This window comes from Vombatus ursinus, unplaced genomic scaffold (genome assembly GCF_900497805.2).
Source record: "Vombatus ursinus unplaced genomic scaffold, bare-nosed wombat genome assembly UNPS02009205.1, whole genome shotgun sequence".
NCBI lineage: Eukaryota > Metazoa > Chordata > Mammalia > Diprotodontia > Vombatidae > Vombatus > Vombatus ursinus.
In genome coordinates, this window is record NW_020948983.1 from 11,591,003 (window position 1) to 11,616,252 (window position 25,250).

At 40.6% G+C, this 25,250-nt stretch overlaps 1 protein-coding gene across 3 annotated transcripts in view; it reads right to left on the minus strand.

The window, feature by feature from the left end:
- MXI1 (MAX interactor 1, dimerization protein) overlaps positions 1 to 25,250 on the minus strand; it is a 101,448-nt gene that overhangs the window by 70,060 nt on the left and 6,138 nt on the right. For 2 of the 3 annotated variants that reach the window (XM_027851732.1, XM_027851731.1), the window contains exon 2: positions 7,550 to 7,682. In XM_027851732.1, the coding sequence (XP_027707533.1) occupies positions 7,550 to 7,682 (133 nt within the window). Of the gene's footprint in view, positions 1 to 7,549; positions 7,683 to 8,950; positions 9,106 to 25,250 lie in introns of those variants that run through there. The other variant, XM_027851733.1, reaches the window with a different exon arrangement.

Here is a 25,250-nt window from a genome sequence, read left to right on the forward strand (position 1 = left end):
TTTGGGTATCATTTTATTCTTGTGGCAGGTTTGGCCCCAATCTCTAAAGGAATGCCTTTGTTTTAACTACTATAGCAAACCTGTTTAGGAACCCCCCAGACATCATAGATTTAGAGCTAGAAGGGACTTTGGAGGTTATCTAGTCTAACTCCCTCATTTTACAAATGGGGAAACCAAGGACTAGAGAGGTTAAGTGATCTGCCCAACTTTACATATGTCATAGGGGCTAAAACCAGGGTTTTGAACCCAGGTCCTCTAACATCCAGTCTGGTTCATTTCCATTGTACTGAACTACTGAGTTGTACATATCCATTCCTTTCCAAATTCCTCCCTTTGGACATTCCTTAGGAAACCAACTAGTGGAAAATGTCTTTCAGGCTAAAAGTTCTGTCCTACTCCTTTCAATCTTCCCATAGTGCTTCTCTGTAGCTCAGCACACAAGAAACAGTGAATAAACTTCTGGGACCGATTACCCATGCTCTTGGGCTGGGGAACATGTGATGCAACCTGGTTTGTGGCAGGTAGGATTTACTAGGACCTAAGGATTTTATTAGAAAACCAGAGAAAAAGGGTAAAGTGATGTATCACAATTAGACAAGTTTGGGGAAGGACTTTGTGCTTACCAGATGGTTACTACAGCCAGATTCCCTAATAGCTGTGACATCTTAACATCTTAGCACGGAGTATTAATTTAGGGAAGAATCCACATTGCATTATCCAGGATTAGCACAGCTAAGTGGAACATATTTTAAGGAAATAACAATCTGCGTTAGGCCCTACCTCACACCTGGCTGTTAGGAAGATTCAAAATAGTTATGTCATTGGTTTATAATATTCTTTTAATGTCATTTGTTTTCTCTCCTTTGTACTTCTTTGAAAATTGTCCTGAAAAGAAGCTAAAAAAAACTTGACATTATAATAGCACAGGGCAGCTAGGTGGCATAATGGCTAAAGCACCAAGTTTGGGGTCAAGAAGACCTGAGTTCAAATCTGGCCTCAGACACTTACCAGCTGTGGTAACCTGGGCAAGTCACTTAGCCCTGTTTGCCTCAGTTTCTCATAATGACCCAGAAGAGTAAATGGCAAACCACTCTAGTATCTTTACCAAGAAAACCCTAAATAGGGTCATGAAGAGTCAAGACACAACTGAAATGACGGAACAACAAATAATAGCACAAGTCCACTTTCAGCATAAATATATAAGATAACACTGGTGAAAATCAAGAAAGAGAGCCACAATCTCTTTGTTGCCCCCAAGATAAAATATAAATTCATCAGTCTGGCATTTGAAGCCCTCTACAATCTGGCTCCAGCCTGCCTTTTCAGGCTTCTCCAGGCAAACGAACCTACTCGATGCTCCCTGAGTCTGTTCTGTCTCCACGCCACACCTTTGCAGAGGTTGTTCCCCATGCCTGTCATGCGTTCTTTTTTCACCTCTACATCTCAGAATTTTGAACCTCATTCAAGGCTCAGCTCATGGGCCACCTCCTACAGGTAGCCCTTCCCGAGCTTCCTAGCTGCTAGAGCTTTCCTTCCTGTCAAATTCTCTTGCACATATACTTCTCTGTTTACGTACTGCTAGTTGGCCCAGTGGATAGAGTGCTGGACTTGAAGTTAGGAAAAACTGAGTTCAAATCCTCCCTTAGATGTAGCTGTGTGATACCAGGCTAGTCACAATCCAATGTCTGCTGAGGTAGATGTATGTATCCCTCACATGTAAAATGGGGATAACAGCAATACCTACTTCACAGGGTTGTTGTGAGGAAAAAAAGGAGAGAACATATGTAAAGTGCTTTGTGAACCTTAAAGGGCTATATAAACACGACCATTCTATAGTGTAGCTCCCCAGTATAACCCAAGTCCCTCTTGGGTAGGAATGACTTTGTTAGTTTATTTTGATATCCCTAGTACCTAACAGAGTGCCTTGAACTTGGTGAGGGGAGAGGGGGAAGAGAATTTCTATAGTGCCCACTCTGTGGAAGGCAAGCACTTTATAAATATTATCTTTCCCCTGAGGCACCTAGCTATTTCAGAGCCTAAGTGGTAGGCACTTAAGTGCCTGTTACATTGGATTTCCTAGATGGGGACATTCCCTTCACAGTGTAGATCACAACCCATTCACACCTTCTCATCCAATGTGACTCTTGTTCATGTCCTCTAATAAACTGTCTAAGGGGTTCACCCAACCCAGTAGGGGATTTCCTTTATGCCTCTTGATATTATACATGTACCAAAACTCTATATACTTCATATAAATCTATACAGAACACTAAAGGTTTGCTCCAGTCTTGGTTAATCAATTGAAATTTTATAACCTACAGAATATCAATGTTCGTGATGAAGATTATGAAAAATAATGGCTAGAAAGAAGCAGTAGAATTTGAGTTAGCGTATATTGCTATATTCTAGTTCACTTCTTCACTTCAAATGATTAAAAAATCAAAATCTTTACAAATATTCCTTCCTTTCTGCTTTAAGTTAGCAGCACTGTGGTGTACAGGATAAAGCCTACACTTGAAGTCAGGAAGATCTAGGTTCAAGTCCTGCCTCAGTCACTTGGTAGCTGGGAGGCCCTGGACAAGTTACTCTTCACCTCTCTGAGACTCAGCTTCCTTGTCTGCAAATTAGTGATAATAATAACAGTGTAACTCAAAGGGTGGTTGTGATCATTAAAAGAGATGTTTTATGGAATTAAAGATTTTATTTCAATTTTCATTGGTAAAATGTAACATAAATCTATAATAATAAAAGCTTTCTTTAAATTTCACTCCAAAAAAGTCAATGTTATTCTACTTAGTTATACTTCTATCCAGTTTCACTTTTCTACACTAGCTTAGTTCTGTTGCAAATGAACATAACTCAGAGGCTATTAAAATAAAGCATATTTGCTACAAAAGTAACAGTAAAATTGCCTTTAAATCCAACAACTAGGTGACAACTAGGAGGATTCTCATAGTAGCCCCTAAAAGCAAACTAACATGACCTGATAAATCCTAACAAATATGGTTTTTTCCTAACAAACACTATGGGTAATGTCTGACAAGATTAAATGTACTAGAGATAATGCGATATCCTTGCTTACTTAAAAAAAACGAACAAGTAAGTGATGGGAAGGCGGAGTTTAACATCAGTTCATAGAAAAAATACTTGAAGTTTTTACCAAATATATGCATCAAGAGTGTAACCCAACTGCTAAGAAAGCTAATACAATATTAGGTCATAGATATATAAATACATAACAAACATCAGAATTCCACTAAATACTCGGCTGGTCAGTCCACACCTAGAATATTGTATTAAGTTCTAGGCACTACATTTTTAAAAGGAATACTAACAAAATATAGAATCTGTCCAAAGAAAGGCAGTCAGGATGGTGCAGGGGTTCAAAACTGTGTCACAGGAACAACTGCTTAATGAACCAGCAATGAAAAAAAATACTAAATCAGTACATAAAAGCAGCAATCAAATATTTGAAGGGTTAACGTGTAGAAAAAAAGACTATACTTCCTGGAAATTAGAATTAAGTCCAACATCAGATTTTGATTCAGCATAAGGGAAAGCTTTTAACAATTAAAGCAATCAAAAAATGGAATAGTGAGATCTCTGTCACTGGAATAGATTTTATAGAGGGTATTTCTCTATATGATAATAGATTGGAGTAGATGACCTTTGAGGTTTCTTACAACTCTATGAGTCATCTACATATTTGAATTTGGGTTTCTCACCACTGCAATTTAACATCCAAATTTTTGTAATCGACACTCTACTTCCAAAAGCCAGGTATTTTGAAGGAATGGGTAGAGAGACCAGCTTATTCTCAGTACTTCATTTTAATCAATGTATTTTCTCAACACAATTTTCTTAACAGTCTGAAGCTACAACCCAAAACTCATTTTACAGGACTCTTCTGGATTATGTATTGTTCAATTCAACAAGGACTATGTTAAGTTATGGGAATACAAAGATTAAAATCGAAATCATCCTTGCCCTTAATAACCTTAATGTCAATTGGTAAAATTATGAAATCTTTCTTCATTCCTTCTTTCCTAAAGGAAAATCATTATACTTAGTCTGGGTGGTCTGGTTTGTGTAAGGGCAGTTATTCCCCAATCGCAACAACAACAATAAAATGCTTGTGTTTTCAAACAAATTGCAAAGGCTTGGGTCAAAACAGGCAGTAAAAACACTATGGTCCCATACACAAATCTACAGGTCTAGCAGCTTTGTAAATCTGAAAGTACTGTATAAATGTGAATCATCATTATTATTATAATTATCAGAAATCCCCAGAACAGAGAAAAACTACTCAGTCAAAAATCCAGGTTGAGCAAAATGTTCAAAGTAAACAATAATGGACTTTTCAGATAAAGTCTTCCAGTATTATTAGTAAATTATAACAGCATATTTTTATTCAATCCCCCTATTATCAGGTGGAACATATCATTCAAATATTAATGGAAATGCCAAATATGAACTTACTGCTATAATTCTAGATCTCTGACATACTAACTTGTATCTTCTCAACTACCAATAAGTCACAGAATCATACATTTGTAGAGCTGAAAGATGCCCTAAAAATCTGAAACCCTTATCTTACAAATGAATAAACTGAGGCCCAGAGAGATGAAATTTTTTCACCAAGGCTATGCAATTAATGGCAATGCCGGCAGTTACTTAACAACCACATTGCACTCATGTGCCACTTCCTATAGGAATCTTTACTTATTCTCCCTAGTTGTTAGTTCTCTCCCTTTCTTCAAATTATCTTCTATTTACTCATCTATATAAAAGTTGTATCCCCTTTAACAGAATGTAAGCTTTTTGAGGACAAGGACTGTGGTTCATTTGTTTTTGTATCCAATGCCTGGCACATACAGGCAATTAATAAATATGAAATATACTAACAGAACCAATTAATGGACTAAAAAGAAGCCAAGTCTTTGATTCCCAGTCCATTACTCTTTCCATTATCCAGGAGTTCTTAACTTTGTGTCCATGAACTTGTTTTGTTTTTTTAAAATATTCTGATAACTATATTTCAGTGGAACTGATTTCCCTTGTAATCTTATACAAGGGTTTTTTTGTGCATTTAATTTTGTGCATTTAAAAATATGATTCTGAAAGGGGGACTAAACTGATGTTGTCTGAATAAAGATTGGAGCATACTATTTTTCACTTTTTTTGTTTAAGTCTTCTTGCACAAATCAACTAATATGGAAATGTTTTACGTGATTGCACATGTATAACCTATATCAGATTGCTTACAGTTTCAGGAAGGGGGGAGGGCATGGAAAGGTGGGATAGAATTTAGAACTCAAAACTTTACAAAAATACATGTTTACAAATTGTTTTTACATGTAACTGGAGGAAAAATAAAATATTATTTTTAAAGGGGGTCTACAGACTTCACCAGACTGTCACCCAAAGAGTCCATAACACAAAAAAGGTAAAGAACTCCTAAACTATACCATATAACACAATTTTTAAAAATGTGTTAAATTCTTGAAAGCAACATGAGTTCCTAAATAGTATGAGGATTTAAATATCTTGACCAGAGGAAAATAATCAAAATGATGTAGCCACTATGATAAAAATGGCTAGCATTTTATAGCACTTTAAGGCTTGCTAAGCAGTTTGCAAATATTACCCCATTTGATACATTGCAACAATCTAAGGGGTAGGTACTATTATCCTTATTTTACAGATGAGGGAAATGAGACAGAGGTTAAAGACTTGCCTAGGTCATATAGCTACGAAGTATCTGAGGTCACATTTGAACTCAGGTCTTCTAGACCCCAAATAAATTCTCATTTCAGTCCTGACATAATGTGATGAGCACACCTTTGTCACCGACAACTAAATACACAAAGACATCAGGTCGATTCATACCTACCCATATTTCTTTCTTACCTTGAAAGCAATTATTAATTTTACACAACTAAAATGTGTGTATCCTATCAGATTATTAATGGAAGGACCTCAGTTTTCATGGAAGTACTATACAAAGGCCCTCATGGAGTTTGTGACTCAAAACTTCAGGCTAAAGGGAACATGAAAAGCACCAAAGGAAATTTTCCCTAACCCATATGTCCAAAAGAGAAGCAAGGTCCAGGGTCATCACCAGGGTGGTTAAATACCCTAGCCAAAACATACTGTATTTCTCCCACCCCAAACATCTTTGTAGAGAAAAGCAGGTTAAAATGAATATAGCAGCCATAAATGGGAAAAGGAATCGCAAAAAGGCAACACGTAGCCTGAGAGGAACGTGCTGTAGCAGAGAATAGTAGACATTTTGCTTTGATCAAATCTATACTATATAGCTATAGTTAGCTTAAAATCCATTCTCCTCCTTAGTAAGGCATATATACACATATGTATAAATACAAATAGTCTGATTTTTTTAAGCATCAATAAGAAGGAAGCACCTCCTTTTCCCTCAAAAGCTGACTACTGCAGTCAATGACCAACCATCTGGCTTATGGTACCTTCCAAAACATAGGGCTAAGTTGTGTGAATCTAGGGATGGTATTGCACTATCAAATCTGATGCCTCACATTATTCTATAGATGATACTTTAAGAGCCAATGATACAATCCTACTCAGTTTTTCTCTTATCAATGGGAAAAGCAAGGGGGGTGGGTGTGTGTGTGTGTGTGTGTGTGTGTGTGTGTGTGTGTGTGTACACACGTAAGAGGGGAAAGGGAACTGAGAATCTTAGAAAGAAGTATCCAGAAAAAGGAAAAATACAAGAAAGAGCTCCAAGGTGAATCCCTGAAAATCATTGGTTCCCAGGAAGAAAACTCTGAAGAGGCAGCCAGACTCTGCCAAAAAAGTTTTCAAAAATGGAAGCCAACTATGTCTGAGTATACCCAGACAGGCATTTTGGACGGATTTGTTCCGCTTGAAAGACAAGCAGCTCCTTTCAAAAGTTTTTTTTTTTTGTTTTTTGTTTTTTTGCTTTAAGGGTCTTCTGTCTTGGTTACAACACAATCCAATCTGGTTTATTATTAAATAAGAAACTACACTTCCACAACATGTTTTTCGCTCTCCCGTTCCCTATCCTTTCCCTCCCAATGAGCTCAATTTCTTGTTCTACCTACATTTTTTCTTATTACTTAAAAACAAAACATTTTCCTGTTTTCTATCTTCTAGGGATATTTTTGGTGTTTTGGACTCTTGTTCCTGAAAACTGGAATGAATGGGAGTCAGATACAAGATTACTACTTGCAGCTATGTGCATGCATGTACATACATGCCAATTCTCTTGGACTCATTCCTTTCTTAGGCCTGTGACCTCCCTTTTAATAATCCCAGCAAGAACTCCTAAGGTCACCTCCACTGTTTTTATTACCTTGTATTCTCACCAAGCTACACTATGGGCTTTCCGTTTCTGACTGCTTTTTTTCGTAAGAGGACCAAACCCCCACCTCTTGTTCCCTCAATATGCCTCTAGGTTTAGTGCTTGAGCAGAACTAAATTCAGAGGACATGGCACTGCTGCCTCCGCTTGTCCTCTCCAGCTCCTTTCTCTGGGATCCTCAGAATGGTACCTGTTGGCAGTGCTGGTATTGCTGCTCCCACTGCTGTGCTTCTGTGCCCGGCTCAGTCTCCGTGGTGGCTTTGAGTGTTGCATTCGAGGACTTGGCACAGAAGGGAAGGTTGAGGCATAGCCATGTTCACACTCTGCACAAGACAGAAGATAGAAGGGTAAAGAGGAATGCACCTGAATCCATAGGGCCAAGAGCCCTCTTCCTGGCAATGGGCTGTTGAAACAGAAAAAAGATGAAAATGACATTCCAACTCACACTAGAGCAGTACATAAAGTAATTACACCGTACATCCTTGTTATATGTGGTGGATCCCCAGAACCTAGACAATGTTTGACACATAGCAGGCACTTAAAACATGTCCGTTCAATTGAATAATTTGTCTCCATCACAAGCTCATGACCTCTCTCTTTATCCACATACATTCACTGTACCACCCTTACCCTTACCACTAAAGGTCTCTTTCCTCCCCTCATAACCTAAATTCCCCTACCTTTAACTTTCAAGTACCCAAACTCCTGGGAATTCCAATTTCTGCCTCTCCCTCACCCTCAAAAACCCCATTCCCAGCAGATCTTTCTCCTTTTGTGCACTCCAAACATACATTCATCCACTAACAAATATCTATTAACCACCAGTTACTATATGAAATGCATTGTAATAGGTATTAAGCAAAATAAAAAAAAAAGAGAGAGGCTCTCTTTCCCCTTATTCTTCTCCTCCATTCAATGGTTCCTTCTCCTACCCAATCTTATGGTCCTATCTTTCCCTTTTTTTCCACTCTCCCCACAAAGCTGTCCCTTCCCTCTCCATCCTGAGGTCTTCACTTCCCCTTCTTCCACCCTCCCAGTCCTGTCCCTCTCCAGCTGTGGTCCCCATATGTTCATTCTTCCACCCTCCCTCCCAATCTTGTGGTCCCCTCCCTCTCTATCCTAGTCTCTCCCCCTTCATTCAACTCTCGCCAACCCATGGTCTCCTTTCTTCCTATCCATTTGGTCTTTAACATCCCCTTCTTCCACACCACCCCCCATCCCGTGGTCCTCTCTTCCACTTCTTCCACTATTCCTCATCCCATGGTCTCCCGGCCCCGCCATCCCCCTCTCCCCATGCCATGATCCCCTTTCCCCATTCTTCCACCATTCCTCAGCCCATGATCCTCTCCAGCCCCATCCCGTGGTCCCACATCCGCACTCTTCCACTCTCTCAGCTCATGGTCCTCTTTCCCCGATCCGGTATCCCATATCCCCCTTTTCCCACTACCCCTCATCTCATGGTCCGCTCTCCTCCCCATCTCGCGGTCTCCCCTCCCCCTTCCCACTCTCCCTCCCCGTGACCCCCCGGCCCCCCCCCCACCCCCAGGCCCCCCCCCTGCCCCCCCCCCCCCCACTGCCCCGTGACCGTTACCTCTCTCCCTGCGCTCAAGGAACTCGGCGGCCTCCAGCAAGCGCTGCACGTTGATCATCCGCACCCGCTCCATGAGCTCGGCCGGGGGGACCCAGGGCCGGGGGCACCCAGAGCCGGGGGCGACCTCTCTCCTCGCCCCCGTCCCTTCCCGGAGCAGCGGCGGCGCCCACGGGTGGCTACTCACTGCCTCGGGGCATGCGAGGGGCGGCGGGGAAGCCCGAGCAACCCCGGCCCCAGCGCAGCCCCCCGCTCCGGCCGAGGCCGCCTCCCCGCCTGGCTTCCCCCCCAGCCCCGCTCCGCTCCGCGCCGACCCTGGCGGCTGTCAGGTCGGCGGCACAGTTTGTTTACCTCCCGGGCGAGAGCACGGGCGGAGGGGGGAGGGAGCATGGGCCACCGGGCCCGCCCCCTCCCCGCCTCTTGCATTGCCCCCTGGGTAATGTAGTTCCCCTCGGCCCATGTCCGAAGTGTACGCCGGGAAACGTAGTGCCCACTCTGTCTTGGTGCGCCTGGCTGTGTCTGAAAAGGTGTCTGCAGCGGCCCCTTGGAAATGTAGTTCTGCCCGGGAGTCCAACCTGACACTTGGATCCGCGACTTCATTCGTGTTGTGCAAACCACTATCCCTTTCAGGTGTTCCCATCTTGACACAATTCTTAGCCATTCTTTTCCATGAATCCTCCACAGAGTATCTACCCAAAATGCTGTCAGCTTTCTTCTGGTTACTTTTACATTTTTACCCATGTTTGGGAAAGGCTTGTAGTAACAGTGTTTGTTTAAATAATGCATATTTCTTCCCACAAAGTCCTACTCTTTGCTACATCCTGTAGTGGAGGTGATTCTAGGTTTTCAAAGATTATGCCAACAGAGAGCAAACCCTGGCTGACTACCATTCTGGAGAGGCTTCCAGTATGAATACAGCATCAAACTATGTCTACTTTAGCTTAGAGAAGTAAGGAAAAACTTTTTACCAGTAGGCGGTCCATTAAGTCATGTGAAAAAAAAAAGACTCAGATCTATTCAGACCCCCTTCTTCTTTTAGAGTGATGGTGGCAAAGGCAGAAAGGGGAGCAGAGGGTGCTAAGAATCATGCCGTTTTTAGGTCACATCCATAAAAATTAACTTAGTTGTTGGTAACCTAAACATGAAATCCCTCTCTAATGACCAAGAAGCTGATGTACTATCTTAACAACTGAGTCTTGGCAATGCTGACAATCTTGCTATAAATAAAATCAGAAGACAAAAAGAAGATACATTTAAATAGAAGGAAAGCACTGAGGTTTTGAAGAGGTGAATAAAGAAGGCAGTAGATTTGGGTTTATTGTGCGTTACAGGGTAACAAGAAATATCATTTAATTGTTTCATACAGTAATGCTCACGATAAGCATTTTCAAGAAGACAACCCTGAAGATAATTGAAGTTTATGTACCAACATCAATTACAGAAGATGAGGTTACATAAAAATTGATAAAATGCTTAAAATTGAATCTGTCTCTACATAATTTGGTGACCTCATTATAAAGGTGGAATATAACATCATTAAGGGCAAGGTTTTTTTTATATCATTTTTGTGCACAGTGCTTTACAAGTACTAGGCACTTAACAAATGCTAGGTAGATTGGCTCAGAAAGGAAAAGGGGGCATATGGAAAGGCAAAAAAAACGGTTTTTTTGGGGGGGGAAAATGGTTTAGAAATAAGAAATATCATTGTGGACTATACAGAAGTCTCATGCCTATATATAACAAACATTTCGAGAAGATGCAGGAGGTGTTGGACATGGTGAGCACAAAATAGTCATTAAATATGAAACTGATTATATTTTAACAAACAGGAAAGGACTGCTAACTGATGTGGAAGTTATTTTCTAAATCAGCTGAAGTAGGCTATTAGCTTGCTGAAGAACAAAATCGATACCAAACTAAAAAAATTAAAAGAAGAGAATATGTGTGTAATTGAGACAACTACAACTTGACCTTTTTTTTTAGCTATTGGCAAAATATGGATAATGGATAAAAAGAACAGATATCAACACTATCTAACCATTTCCTAAGGAAGTTTAATCAAAGTAGATAAATTGTCACAGAGACAAGAATCTAGAAAACATGTCAGTCAGCAAACACATGCTTAGCAGAGAGATATAGAAGCCAAAGGCAATGCTGATTTAGAGTGTAAAATTGTTCATAAGGTCTTACAGATGAGGATAGTGGAAGATTATGAGGAGTATCACCTACAATGAATAAGAATTGGAAAAAGCAAGTTAATTGAAAACTTTGTAAAAGATGCAACAAAACAATCATCCTAAGTTAATTTAAGGTTAAAACAAGGAGGGCAAGTTTCAACCATTTCAGGTGAAAAAAATGGAAACAATTTTTATAAAAATTTTTTTTTCATCAATGACAGCAGAGACCCAATATGCTGCATAAGGAAGAAAATGAATGAATGAAAAAGCATTTATAAAATATCAGCTGAGGATACAAAGACAAAAGTAAAACAGTCCCTGAAGCCAAGGAGCTTACATTCTAATGGGGAGACAATACATATAGGAGAATACAAAGCTCTGAACTGAGAGCCTGGAAGATCTGAGTTCATATCCTGCCTCAGACACTAGCTATGTGACCTTGGAAAAGTCACAGCCTCTGCCTCAGTTTCCTCAACTAAAAAATGGGGATAACAATAGCACCCACTTCCCAGGGTTGTTAGGATAAATGAGGTAGTTTGTAAAGTGCCTAAAATGCTATATAAATGTTATTATTTTCTGGGGAATCACGGGAATGATGGCACCATAGAGGGAGTCCCTTTCCAGAATGGTAGTATAGATTTCATTACTATTTACAGAAAAAGAAGTAAAAAGTAGGGGGGTGAGGATGGGAATATGCAAATGACCTTAAAGAAAACAAGATGAGAAAAGCAGATTAAACAAAAAGAAATTCTGTACCAGATGTGATGAAATCTTGAGGCTGTTGAGGGATTGATTATTAAAGAATATGAGTGAGGGAAGCATACTAAAAGATGAGACAAAATCTTGGATCTTACTCAGCAAAAAAGGTAACTTTTTTGTTAATAACTACTGATACAGTTAATAACCGCTTTCCCTTTTCTGTTTGTTTTAGTGCTGTGTTTTGTTTTTATATTACAAACATTCCTAGATTACCTCCATTCTGTGACTAGTGTCTTGCAACAAAGTAAAACAATTAAGCAAAAATAATAATACAGTGGCCTCATCTGAAACTACATGTAATATTTCACATCTGTAACACCCTCATCTATTTTGAATTTTTATAAATTAATCGAAACCTATTTTTTTCTCCCTCCTACTCTCCGATTCCATTGAAAAAAGGGAAAAAAGCAAAGTCCTTATAACATATACATAGTCAAGAAAAATTCCCTAATTTGCTGTCTACAAAAATATGTGTCATTTTGCACCCCAAATCTATTTCCTTCTAGTCAAGAGATAGATAGTATGTTTCATCATTCATCCTCTGGAATCATGAATGGACACTGTAATAATCATCTTTCTTAAAGCTTTCAAAGTTTTTGTCATATCATGTACTACTTTCCCATTTCTGGAATTTGTTTATGAAAATAATCTCCACATGCATCAACAGAATCCAGGATGCAAGAATGGAAAGGGACCAGGCTTTTTCAAACACTATTTTCCAGTGGACTACAAGTTTCAAGTCACATAACTGAAGAGCAGAGAGAATATATGACACTACCAGTTTTAAGTACCGAAAAAGTCTTTCATTTAGTAGTGTAAAAGGATGCCTTAATGTCTCTCCTCTAACCAGATGTTTACCATGCATAAGCCAAAATCACACAAGATTCCTTCAAAGATGTAATAACAGAGAAGTGTTACAAGAATATTATAAGACTATATTCAAGAATAAAATGGAGATTTATGTTTGCCAAGGGGGCTTGCCATTATCAAGGAGAATACTCAATATAGAGTCCAAATAGAAAAAGAGATTGTTTCTATTAGATAAAATTGTTATTTGGTCCCAGAACACTGCAGAGCTTCTGAAATGAGATCTATAATCATTCAAAAGATTTTGGCCTAATGTAACACTAGGATGACCAAATAGATGAAGAATGCTTATTTTCTAAAATATAGTACGCAGTTGGGTGGACAACCAGTAAAGCTCTTCTACCTGTCCATATATATTGGATGACAAAGTAGATGTCCCTTGATTGGGGAATGGCTAAATGAATAAATGGTAAATGAATGTAATGGAATATTACTATGTTGTAAGAAATGAGAAGTATGACGAATATAGAGAAGTGTAAGAAGACTCACATGAACTAATGCAGAGTGAAGTAAGCAGAGCCAAGAAAACAATATAAACAAGGTTACAACAATGTATACGGAGAAAAAACATAAAACGATTGGAGGTTGCAGAATTACAAAGAATAACTGGGCAAGAGGAGCTATATTGCTCTTGGGAAACTGTTCAGTATTTTTAATAACTCCAAAATCTTTCCTAAAGTAAAGGTTCATAATTTTTGAACAGAAATATTCTTCTGATGATGCTGTATGCCTGGGAATTATAAAATATGGCAGCTTCTGAAAGAACTGAAATTAGGGCTCACCCAAAGGACAATGATAGGTGTAAGTAGTCAGTTAATAAGCATCCATGTGTTGGGCATTGTGCTAAGCCCTGGGGATACAAGGAAAGGTAAAAGGCAATCCCTGTTCTAGAGGAACTCACAATCTAATAAGGAAGACAATATGCAAATAACTATGTGCAAACAAACGATATACAGGCTAAATTGGAAATAATCAGCAGAGGGAAGACATTAGAATTGAGAGGCTGTGATAAGCTTCCTGTGGAGGTGGGATTTTAGTTGGGATATGAAGAAAGCCAAGGAAGCCAGGAGGTGGAGGTAAGGAGAGAGAGCATTGCAGGCATGGGGGACAGCCAGGTAAAATACTCTGGAGATAGAATGTCTTGTTCAAAGAAGAACAAGGTGGGGGTATAAAGTGTAAGAAGAGTAGAAAGGTAAAGGGTGGGGGTGGGTGGAGGGCAGATAATAAAGAGTTTTGAATGCCAAACAGAAGATTTTATATACTGTATTACCAGTGAAGAACTACACAAGAGAAGTCACATGAAAGAAGGCATCAGATACACAAACAGAGAAGAACATGGGATGACCATGTGGTAAGAACTCATGCTCCAAATTATGCACTTGGAAAGAAGTGGAAATTGAGAGAATGCCCATCAACTGGGAAATGGCTGAACAAGTTGTGGTATATGAATGTAATGGAATACTATTGTACTATAAGAAACGATGAGCAGGTAGACTTCAGAAAAACCTGGAAAGACTTGTATGGACTGATGCTTAGTGAAGACAGCAGAACCAGGAGAATGTTGTACACATTAACAGCCACACTGTGCGAGGACTAACATTGATAGACTTAGCCCTTCTCAGCAATGCAAGGATCTAAGAATCTCCAAAGCCCTTGTGAGGGAAAATGCTATCCACATCCAAAGAAGGAACTATGGAGTTTGAATGCAGGGCCAGTCCTAGATTGGTGGTTTCTAATCCCATTTTTAAAGATTTCTAAGGGGGCAGCTAGATGGCGCAGTGGATAGAGTGCTGGCCCTGGATTCAGGAGGACCTGAGTTCAAATTTGACCTCAGACACATAACACTTACTAGCTGGGTGACGCTGGGCAGGTCACTGAACCCCACTGCCTAGCCAAAAAAAAAAAAAAAAAAAGATTTCTAGGATCCAAACTGTCCAGATTGGCTAACAGTAAACAAAAGGCCCAATGTTATGATCAGTAGGCACTTGTCCTTTCAAATGCAAGTATATTTGAAAGTAATCACCTCTTGGATAGTAATGGAGGCCATATTAAAAAGTATCCACCAGCCTCCACAACCACCTTTAGTCATAGTATAAACATCTGTTTAAAGTAAGTGGGGGTGGGGGGGAAGGAAGGGGGGAAGGAAGGGGGAAAAGGTCATGGCTGCAGATTTTAGGAGGCACCAGAAATGACAATCTGCTTTTTGAGGGAGTCACTTCCTCTCCTCTGTGTTCTGGAATGTTCTGGAATGTTCTGGAATGTCCTGGAATGTCTGGAGCTAATGCTTCAGAAGGAACCTTAGAGATCAACTCCTTGTAAATAAGGAAACTGAGGCTCAATAGAGGTGTAGTGACTTGGCTTCAGTAGAACAATGAGCTCAGGACAGAGCTGGGACCAGAACCCATACTTCTCAATTCCAGGGCTGATGCTTTTTCTACTATATACCACACAATGAGTATACAGTGAAAGTGATCTCCAATGAGTTCATAGGGTTGCAAACTTTTGCCATTGCTTTTAAATATTATACTTGGCACCACATTTAAGACCTAAAAATATGGTCCCTAAAATACAGATGTGTTCATAAACCACAGAAGACATTTTTTTTCTTTAAAAAAGAAAGAAAAAAGACCTTGAACAGTTTTGCTTTCTCAGCTGGTAGTTCTGTACTCTCTGATCTGGGTTTTCCCATCATGTGTCAGTAACAACCATCATCAAGAAGGAAGCCAGACGGAGGTCAGTATGGGACAGAATTACCTAAAAGGAATGCTCTACTGCTTACTTCCAAGGGAAAAAAAAAAAGTTGGTTTGCAGAGGTCAGCTATTTGGAGTGAGAAACTATTTAGGATGCAATTTAATCTCATCTACTTACAAAACATCTTTATTCTACAGATCCCAAATTGCTTTGCTTCCTCCAAGAAGTAGCCCCAGGAACTTATGATACACAGTTTGGCGAAAAAGCAAAGAAAATACTACTTTCCACAGTGGGGAGTAATGATACCCAGAAAAGTGTTATCAGGTTGTAAATATAAATAAGTTCAAGATGGGTATTAGGAAAGCTGGGGTGTTTAGGGCAATGTCCTTGGCCCTTGAGGCTCAACAAAAAGGACAATCTTGACCCCCTTTAGGGTCAAGTTTCCAGCAATATGGGTGGGGCAAATTACACTGGGGAAAACAGTTTTATATGGGTGAGGACAGCCTTGAAAGAGAAGTCTCTAAAAGGCAGCTTTGTATTACATTTATGACAAGTATCAAAGTGTCAAGCATATTTATGTGTGAATGTGTGTGTGAGTGTGTGAGTGTGTTTGTGTGTGTGTGTGTGTGTGTGTGTGTGTCTTATCTCCCCACACTAGCCCTGAGTTACCTCTGGGCAGAGACCTAGCTTACCTATCTTCTCATACCCAGCTGTTTGGTACTGCGTCAATCGGTACATCGTAGTCTCTTAATCTAAGGAGTGTATGGCAAGACAGAGGGGCACGGAAAGCTTGTAGGTTGATTATATGTCCCTGAATGAGCCTCTGGTAATTAGTGCCAGTTGGAGAAGCCACCTTCTCCTCATGTGGCTGCCCTACTTGAGTCACTGCCCAGATGTGGGCAGCGTGCTCCCCACCCCACTCTTAGAGTACTGGGCCTGGTGCAACCACCTCAATTACCTGTCCTCTATCCCATGTGCCCCAGACAGAATGGAATCCTAGTGGGAAGAGACCATGGAAAGGATCACATGTGGCACTTCGGATGTTCTAATGATGGAGCAGGGTACATTATGAGTTCTATACAGTAGATGGGAAAGCTAAGGACAAGAGGGGAGTCCTCTTGTAGATGAGAGGCTCCCAGGCTTCCTTGCTATCAGCCCTATCCTGTCATGACATTGTTTCTTGGTGGAGTCTCTGTACAAGTGCCTCATTTGAAGATGGAAAGTTCCATGTTTGTACCAAGCCAAGTGATCCAGTGACCCTAAATGTCAGTTTTACATGGAGTAAAATGTGAAAAGCTTTATGTTTCAGGGGTTTGGGCTCTTTTCAGTTTCCAAAGTGCAGATTGCCAATAATAGTTACCCAACTATTCAGGACCAATAAACAGCATGTCTGTTTCATGAATGGAACCAGGAGTGGAGACATGACAGGCAGATTAGATGACTTTCTCAAGCGACTTGTCCAAAAAGTGGTTAGTGTGTAGAACAGTTTTCTGCAGGTGCAGTGAATTAATCAACGACAGACTTAATCAAGGGTAGAAATGGTATGGGGCTTTGGAAGAAAGATCAAAGTTCCAGAATAAGAAACATAACAATAATAATGTTTCTGCCTTATTTTTCACCTCCAGGCACTAACCCAATCCTCACATCCAAATACTCACACAAACACACATAGACCACACCACCCCTCCCACCCCACCCTTCACTCCTCCCCATCCCCGAAAAGCTCAGGGCAGTGGAAAAAAAACAGGACCCAGTCCATGAATCATACATCCCTAACTCCTCATGTGAGCCCTTTCAAAGCCAGCCTGCAGTTAGAGTGCAGCCAGTCTGCATGCATTGAGATAAATTTGGGTCTAAAAAGAGTGACGTAATGATCTGCCAGAGAAGTAGTCTGCCAGATCCCATTTACCCATGCTGGCTGACAGCTCCGATCCAGGACCGGACTTAAACAAATCAGGTGCCTAGGACGTGGTGGGGGGAAGGGGAAAGAAGGGCCATAGGATTCTGGGGAGAGGGACAGAAGAGGAGGTGTTCATCTGAGATCACAGAAAATGAGAGTTTTTTACTTCAGTTTTCTGATGGTGAGATCAGGCTGCTTGGCAGAGGTTCCAACAGCTGCACTTGACTCCTATTCTGGTCTCTGTCTTCCTCTTTAGAAAAGGGCATTTTTTTTAAGAAACATTTTATTAAATGGCCCTTACACAGCAGCTGATTTTCAGTGATAATAATGGATTTGTTAATCTCACTGATGTCCTCTTCTTGTTCAGAACGAGTTGAATCCAAGAGGAATCTGCATTGCAGAAATCAATTAATATGCACATCTGAGAGACTTGCTAGGTCTTCATAACATACGCATGGGATATTATTTTTCATCTGGTTTTAGGTGTCTGGTAGAATTCTACTCTTCTGTGCCAAGGTCAATGTTCCACAAATAGTGTTTAATAGAGTTTCATAAGGCTTTAGAGGTTATCTAGCTCAGCCCCTTTATTTTATAGATGAGGAAACAGACCTAGACAGAGAAAGTGACTGGTTCAAGGTCATGGCAGAGCAGGGATTAGAACCCAGGACACTTTCCCCTACATTGCACTCCATCTTCTCTGTATATAATTTGTAGATACCTAGTTATTTACCTGCTGTTTCCCTCATTAGAATACAAGCTCCTTGAGCACAGGGACTTTTTTTCTTTTCTTTTTATCCCCAAGGTTTAAGCACAATGCTAAACCCAGATCATGTTTTAAATAAATGCTTGTTGACTGATTGCCTCTTAGTATTCTGCTATTACAATTCACTTATGCCATTTAATTAAAAAAAAATGCTTTGTAGTCTTTTCAATTGGGGTTGGGGGAAAGCTTGATTTATAAATATTCAGGTGGAGAAAGCTGTATTCTCAAATCAACCCACAAGTTAGTAACTATTTCATTCTCCCTTGGAAAAAGGCTCTCTAAATCAACTTGGTTGATGCTGATAAAGCCAGTCCCAAAACCCATGCCTCTTCCAATGAAAAAGACCACCACAGACCTTCCGTGCAGGGAAGGAAGCTCCTGCATTTCTGGCAAAGTGCTTGTTCACTATGCTGCATGTGCTTGGGCCAAGAACCAAGTTGTTTTTTCTCCTATTTACCACCAACTTCCTGGTCAACAGAAACTGACCAAAGCCTCTCAGAGGCACCAGCCTTTGTACAACTGGACAAGCAAATGAATCTGAACTAAAATCCCTCCTTTTACAGGAAGCCTTCCCTAACCCCTCTTAATTCTAGTACTTTCTGTCTTTTAATTATTTCCTATTTATCCTGAATATAACTTTCCTTGTAAATATTCGTTTGCATGTTGTCTCTTACATTGGATTGTAAGCTGCTTGAGGGCAGGGACTATCTTTTGCCACTTTTTTGTATCCTCAGCATTTTGTACAGTGCTTGGTACATACACAGTAAGCACTTACCAGATCATCTCCAGAGCTGGAAGACTCTATAACACCTAGCTCTATTTCACTAGATTGTAAGCTCTTCTACTAAGATCCAGGAGGGCAAGAGCCAGGTCAAAACAACTTCTGTATTTCACTCAACACTTAGCATTATGCTTTGCATATAATATGTTTTTAATAAATGATGGTTGAATTCTAGAGAGTCTAGGGTGGGGCTACTGTCACATGCAAAAGAATCTACCTGAATTTTCACACACTATACATCAGCCTGTGTTCTTTTTCTGTACAAGCAGCATGGTTTAGTGAAAAGAGCACAAGACTTGGCATCTAGAGAGATATGGGTTCAAATTGCACCTGAGATGAGTCACAAACTCTCTGAGCATCAGTTTTGTCATCTGCATCATGGGGAGAATAATACCAACTCTAGTCCCTTTCCCTTTAAGCACATAACCGCCACCCTAATTCAGGGCTCTCATCACTTCTCCTCTGGACTATTAACAACAGCCTTCAAATTGGTCTCCCTGCCTCAGGTCTTTCTACATCTCAATCCAACATCCATTCAGCTATCAAGGTGATTTTCATAAAGTATAGTTCTAATTATGATATCCCACCACTCAATAAACTTCAGAGGATTCCTATTATACCTGGGATCAAATATAAAGAAAGCCTGACACACCTGGTCCCTTCCTATCATTTATTGTCTTTTCATACTTTATTCCCTTCCTTGTACTCCAGGGCCCAGGTCCTCTGACCTACTTGAATTTCCTCCCACAGACACTCCAACTCTTGCCCTTACACTGGTCCTGTGACATGCTTGGACTACTCTCCCTCCTGACCTCCACCTCTTGCTCTACCTGGCTTCCCTAAAGACTAAGATCCCATGTCTCCTCTAAGAGGCCCTTCCTAGTCTACCCAGCTGTTAGTGACTTCCCTTCTGAAATGACTGACCTTCCAATCCACACAAGGATAGTACATTACTTGTAGGTACCTTGTTATTTACCTGCTGTTTCCCTTATTAGAATATAAGCTCCTGAAGCAAAGAGGACGTTTTCCCCTTTCTTTGTGTCCCCAAGATTTAGCACAGTGCTAAGCACAGAGCAAATTTTAAATAAATGCTTGTTGACTGACTGGCTTACTTATCTCTCAGAGTTGCGCTGAGCATCAGTTAATCAACAAAGACTTATTAAGCACTTCTGAAGTGTTCCGTACTGTGCTAAGTTCTGGAAATACAAAGAAAGGCAAAAAACCAGTCCCTCCTCTCCTGGGGTGAGGGGTTAGGGGTGGAGAGGGAGGAAAGGTTTCTTTCAGAAGGCCGGACTAAAGAGTCCGTGAAGGCTGAGAGTTAAAGGAAGTCAAAGAGAGACAGACAAGAAGCAAGAAAGTGAGGAATAATAAATGAAGAACAGGGAAAGATCTGTAGGAATTTGATCAAGTAAAAAATACAATTACACTAAAAAAATTCCAAGAGTTAATAGCTGATGTGATTATACTATAAGCCAAGCCTAAAATGAGATGTAAAAATGAAATATATAAAGGAATTTGCAAGCCTTAAAATGCTACATAAATGTAAGTTATTATCATCATCACCATAAGGACAAGTGGAATTCTGGTTTCTCTTTAGAGAGGCAGAAGGTTGGGAACTCTGTCCATCCCTACTTCTTTATTCCCCCTTCCCCATTCTTTCTCCATCTCTTTTCCTCCCTGTAGGAGGGCACAACATAACCAGTTCGTTCCTGTCCAGTTTACCTGAACCTCCTGAGAATAGCTAGCCCCCAGTAAGTAACATGTTCACAGCTCCACAGCAACATGTCCAGAAGCCATAGTAAAAAGGCTAACACAAGTTAGATCCCTTAAATTCAGATCTGACTCCTACCTTCTTACTAAACCCTCCTGTCATCTGAAAAGGGAGGGAGTGATTCATACCCCTAGTATCCGGAGCAAAGCTTTTGTTGACCCTTGTGACACCGCTTCTTCCTAATCTTTTGGATGTTCTAAAGGCCCCAGCTGCTTGACCAACTGGGATACAGACACACCAGACTTAATGATGTGAGCACACATGAGACCAGTCCTCCCAAAGCCTTCCCCAGAGAAGTGTTCAGGCAAGTTACAGAGAGGCCTCCAAGGGAAAGCACTTGAGGAATTCCAAGATTGCCATGGGTTCACTGAGTCTGGCTCCCACACAGGTCCTTCCATTGCTACCAAGCCACCTCTTCCTTTGCCCTGTGACAGTGACAGAATTCCGGGAGCTGGTGTCAAGAATAAAGAATGAACAACAGGAATGTGGATTGCTCCCTGCAGTGTAAATACACTGACTGACTACAGAGGTGAAAGCAGCACAGGGGAGCTTTCCAACCCATTTGTGCCCTTCCTTCCAACCCCCACACTGTATCTGCCTTGCTGCCTATGCTTGGCTAACATGACCTATCCCTGGTTCTTCTGCACGAGTTACTGGCACAAGCCATAGGCCTGGCAAAGCTGTCCTTCAGGAAGCCAGACATAATCCACCCCATGAGGTGTCTCATAAAGGCTGCACTGGTTGGATGAGTTTACCAGAGGATGTTGGGCAGGGAGGTACCGTTCATGCAAAGTAGCACAGAGGTGACTTCTCCCTCAAAGGGAAGAGACCACTTTGTCCTCAATTTAAATGCCTCAAGAAACACACAACAGGTTTTGGCTGTCCTCTGCCAGAGGATGACTGGTAAGAAAACAGGTTGGAACATATGCCAAGACCAATCCTGCCTGGCCAAAGGGGGGACACACCCTGCCTAACTGGGGCCTCGCTGGGGACTTTGCAATTCCAGGTTCAGGTTTTGGCTTTCCTGCTGATTCTCTCCTTCCTCAGCTATCTCTCGGATCCAGTTTCTCTCTCTGAAAATGGAGAGCAAGAAATACTTGCTAGGAACCTCTTTGGGGACTGGCTACCGTGTATACAAGAACTGAATTTCAACTTGTGAGAGGAGTGAGGAGAGAAGGCTAAGAAGGACAGGAGCACTTTACTTTATATTTGTACAATGTTTTAAAGCAAAGTTTAACATATCCATTCCTAGATGTTCTAGAGCAATAGTGTCAAACTCAAGTAGAAAGAGTCCTGCAAGCTGCACACTGACTTAGAAAAATACAAATTAACATTATCTAGGTTGTATTGCATTTTTAATTTATTTTGTTAAAAATTTCCCAATTATATTTCAATCTGGTTCAGGCCCCACTCAGAAGTTTTGCTAGTGGTTTGTAGCCCAGGATCGATTGTTAATTTTACAGCTCTGGCCTAGAGAAAATCCTCACAACAACTTTTCGAAGTGGGTCATGCAAGCATTTTACAGATGATTATAAGATCATAGATTTAGAGCTGGAAGGTGCCTTAGAGCGTATCAGGCCTAACCTCATTTTACAAATGGGGAAACTTGAAGCTCAGAAACAACTCAAGGTGACATAGCTAGGAAGTATCTTAGGTGGGATTGGAACCTAAGTCTTCCTGACTCCACATCAAGTGCCCCAGAAGTTGAAAGACTTACCCATTCACATAGCTAACAAATGGCAGACCTGGGCCTTGAAGCCCAGGTCTGCTGAATCTAAGTACAGGGCTCTTTCCACTGTATCATGAGGTTCTGTCTTATAGAGAATACTCTCAGTGTTCTAAGGAAATAAAGCAAGCAGTGTTGGCTTGGCCTGAGGTAGGGAAAGGACTTAGGGATCTCACAGGGCAATGATGAGGCCTTATATAGCCCAGAACAATGACTGTACCCTCTCCTCACATCCAGGAAAACAGAGCAGCTAAATGTCAGCTCTTATTCACAGATCTGCCTACGTAGAACATAAATCAAGACAATAACATATTTATGCTGTCCTAAGTCATTGCAAAGGAGCCAAAAAAACAGAGACTCAAATAATACACATTCTGCCTGTCCAATTTCTACCTACCCTCACTGGCTCAGGTGAAACGTCACTTCCTGCAGGAATCCTTTCCTAATCCCTCCTGCAGGAAGTGATCACTCTTTCCACTCCCATAACACTTTCTTTCTACTTCTTTTCTGAATACACTAATTTCATCTTGTAGCAGTTATTGATGTACTTAGTCCCCAGTAGGGAGGGTCTAATCTTATGCTCCTTTGTGACCTCCATAGCAACTAGCATTGGCCCTTGCCCATAGTAAGTGTTCAGGAAATACCTTTGAATGAATAAATAAATGAATATTAAATTATGACTTTATGAAAATAATAATCTTTTTTTTTAGACTTACCATTTATATTCGGATCAGAATGCTACTAAAACATGCTTGTTTTTCCTAAACACATGCTGAAGTTGGCTATCAGGGCCTGCCTACCAAGAGGTTTAAAGGTGGAATGGTAAGGTGGGCACACTATGAAAAGAGCACCACAAAGAAGCCACAAAATGAGTAACAGAGAGGGACATGGCTTGGTGACACTTCACCAGCCTTGAAAGAATAAAAAAGTGGAGCTGGATGAACGGTCAGGGATTGTACACAAATTACATAATTCAAAGATAAAAAAGTAGTGGGGAACCCCTTTCTCAAAAGAAGGTATGGTTTTTATGCTATTGATAGTGGTTAGAAGTCAAGATTAAGTTATAAGAAGAGTGTCTCACCCAAAAGTGGACTCTACTTAAAAAAAAAAACAACTAACAAATAACCAAAAAGCCCCTGCTGGAAGTGATGTCTCCTTAGAAATCATAACATGTTAGAGCTTAAAAGGCTGTTTGGGATTGTCTAGTTCAATCCCCAAAACCCCTGATTTTTTTTTCAAATGGCAAAGTATTTCATTGAAACAGCAATATAATGGAGAAAAATAAAATAATGGAATCATTCTTAGCCCACCCATACTCAAATCTTTACAGTCTCCCAAATATTCACATACAAATAAGAAAAGAAATAACTCCCTAGCAAACTCACTTTTTGAAAGTGAGAAAGACATTGCAAAATCTCTGACACTTTCCCGGACCAAAGTTTCTTCAGAAGATTTAACTGTTCAGGTGTGTGCCACTTTTCATTATCTCTCTATTTTTTTATTTTACAAAAGAGGATGTGGAGGTCCAGAAAAAGAAATAATTTGTGCAAAGTTATACGACTAGTTGCTGGCAGGACCCAAACTAGAAACATCTCCTAACTTCTGGTCTACTGTTCTTTCCACTACTATAGATTAGGGCACAATAACTAACATTGCAAAATTATTTCCCATTTTACAGAAGAATGAAACATTTACCTTAGCATTCCTTTTGAGAGCTCTTTTGATGAAACTATAAATCTAAACTGATTTATATAAACATCACCTCCCTCACTTCCTTACCTCTATCCCCAGCAAAGAACAAATTTATTGTGAAGAGCAAAGTTTACCTGAATTTAAAAGCCTTCTTTTCACAAAATATGAGTTCAATGAAGCAACCAGTCCAGAGGGGCTGGAAACAAAGTTGTATTCTCAAGTACAAAGTGGCGGCAAGTGGATAGTATTTTCAGCCAGAGGGATAAAGACAGCTGTCCTAGGCCTTAACATCTCTGGCCCAGGCTGAACTAGGGACAATCATTTCAAAGACAATCATTTCCATTAAGTCTTAGCAAAGAAGCCAAGCGACAGGTGTCTGTCTGTACACAGGGACTGACCATTTGCAAAATCTCAGCTTGCTTAGAGCCTGATCTAAATGTTAGTGAGGTGCTTTCACCCAAATGTCAGTGGGTGGTCCAATGGCATCAAGAATTAGGACACGTAGGTTCCAGTTCTTCCTTGGACACTATTTTCTGTGAGTTGGGTCACTTCCTCTTTCTGAGTCTCAGTTTCCTTCTTCCAAAAATGAGGGAGATGGATAAGATCTTCAATGTCCCTTCAAGTACTAATATTCTATATCTCTATGAGTTCTCAGGAAACAGAACCCCATTCCTCAATGCCGATTTTAATTCATCATCCTGGAAATGAAAGTTTTCAGATTTCCATGCTGCCATATGATTTATATTCTATCCCAATCCTGGGCCCCTCATAAATTTTAAAAATTACATAGAATTAAAACTAATTTTGCTTTGGAAACTCAATGAGAAGTTCATGATAGCCTCTGAAATAAGCAGAGGTGCGCTGAGGTCACTGACTCAGGTTTGAGAATCACTGATTTGGGTACCAGCCAGCTCTTACGGCAAGGTACCAAGTGCTATATAGTATGCCTGCCCTTCCCCCAGGATCCAGCTCCCAGAGTTCTGTCTCTGTCACAGCTCTTTAATTTAGCTTCTGATTGCAAGGGGGAAAATTCCCCAAAGAGCAATAGAAAGAACTCTGGACTGAGTCAGGACATCTGGGTTTCAGTTCCAGCTTTGCTAACGGCTAGCTTTGTGACCATGGGCAAATAACTTAACTTCTCTGGGTCTCAGTTTCCTCATCCATAAAGTGAAGGA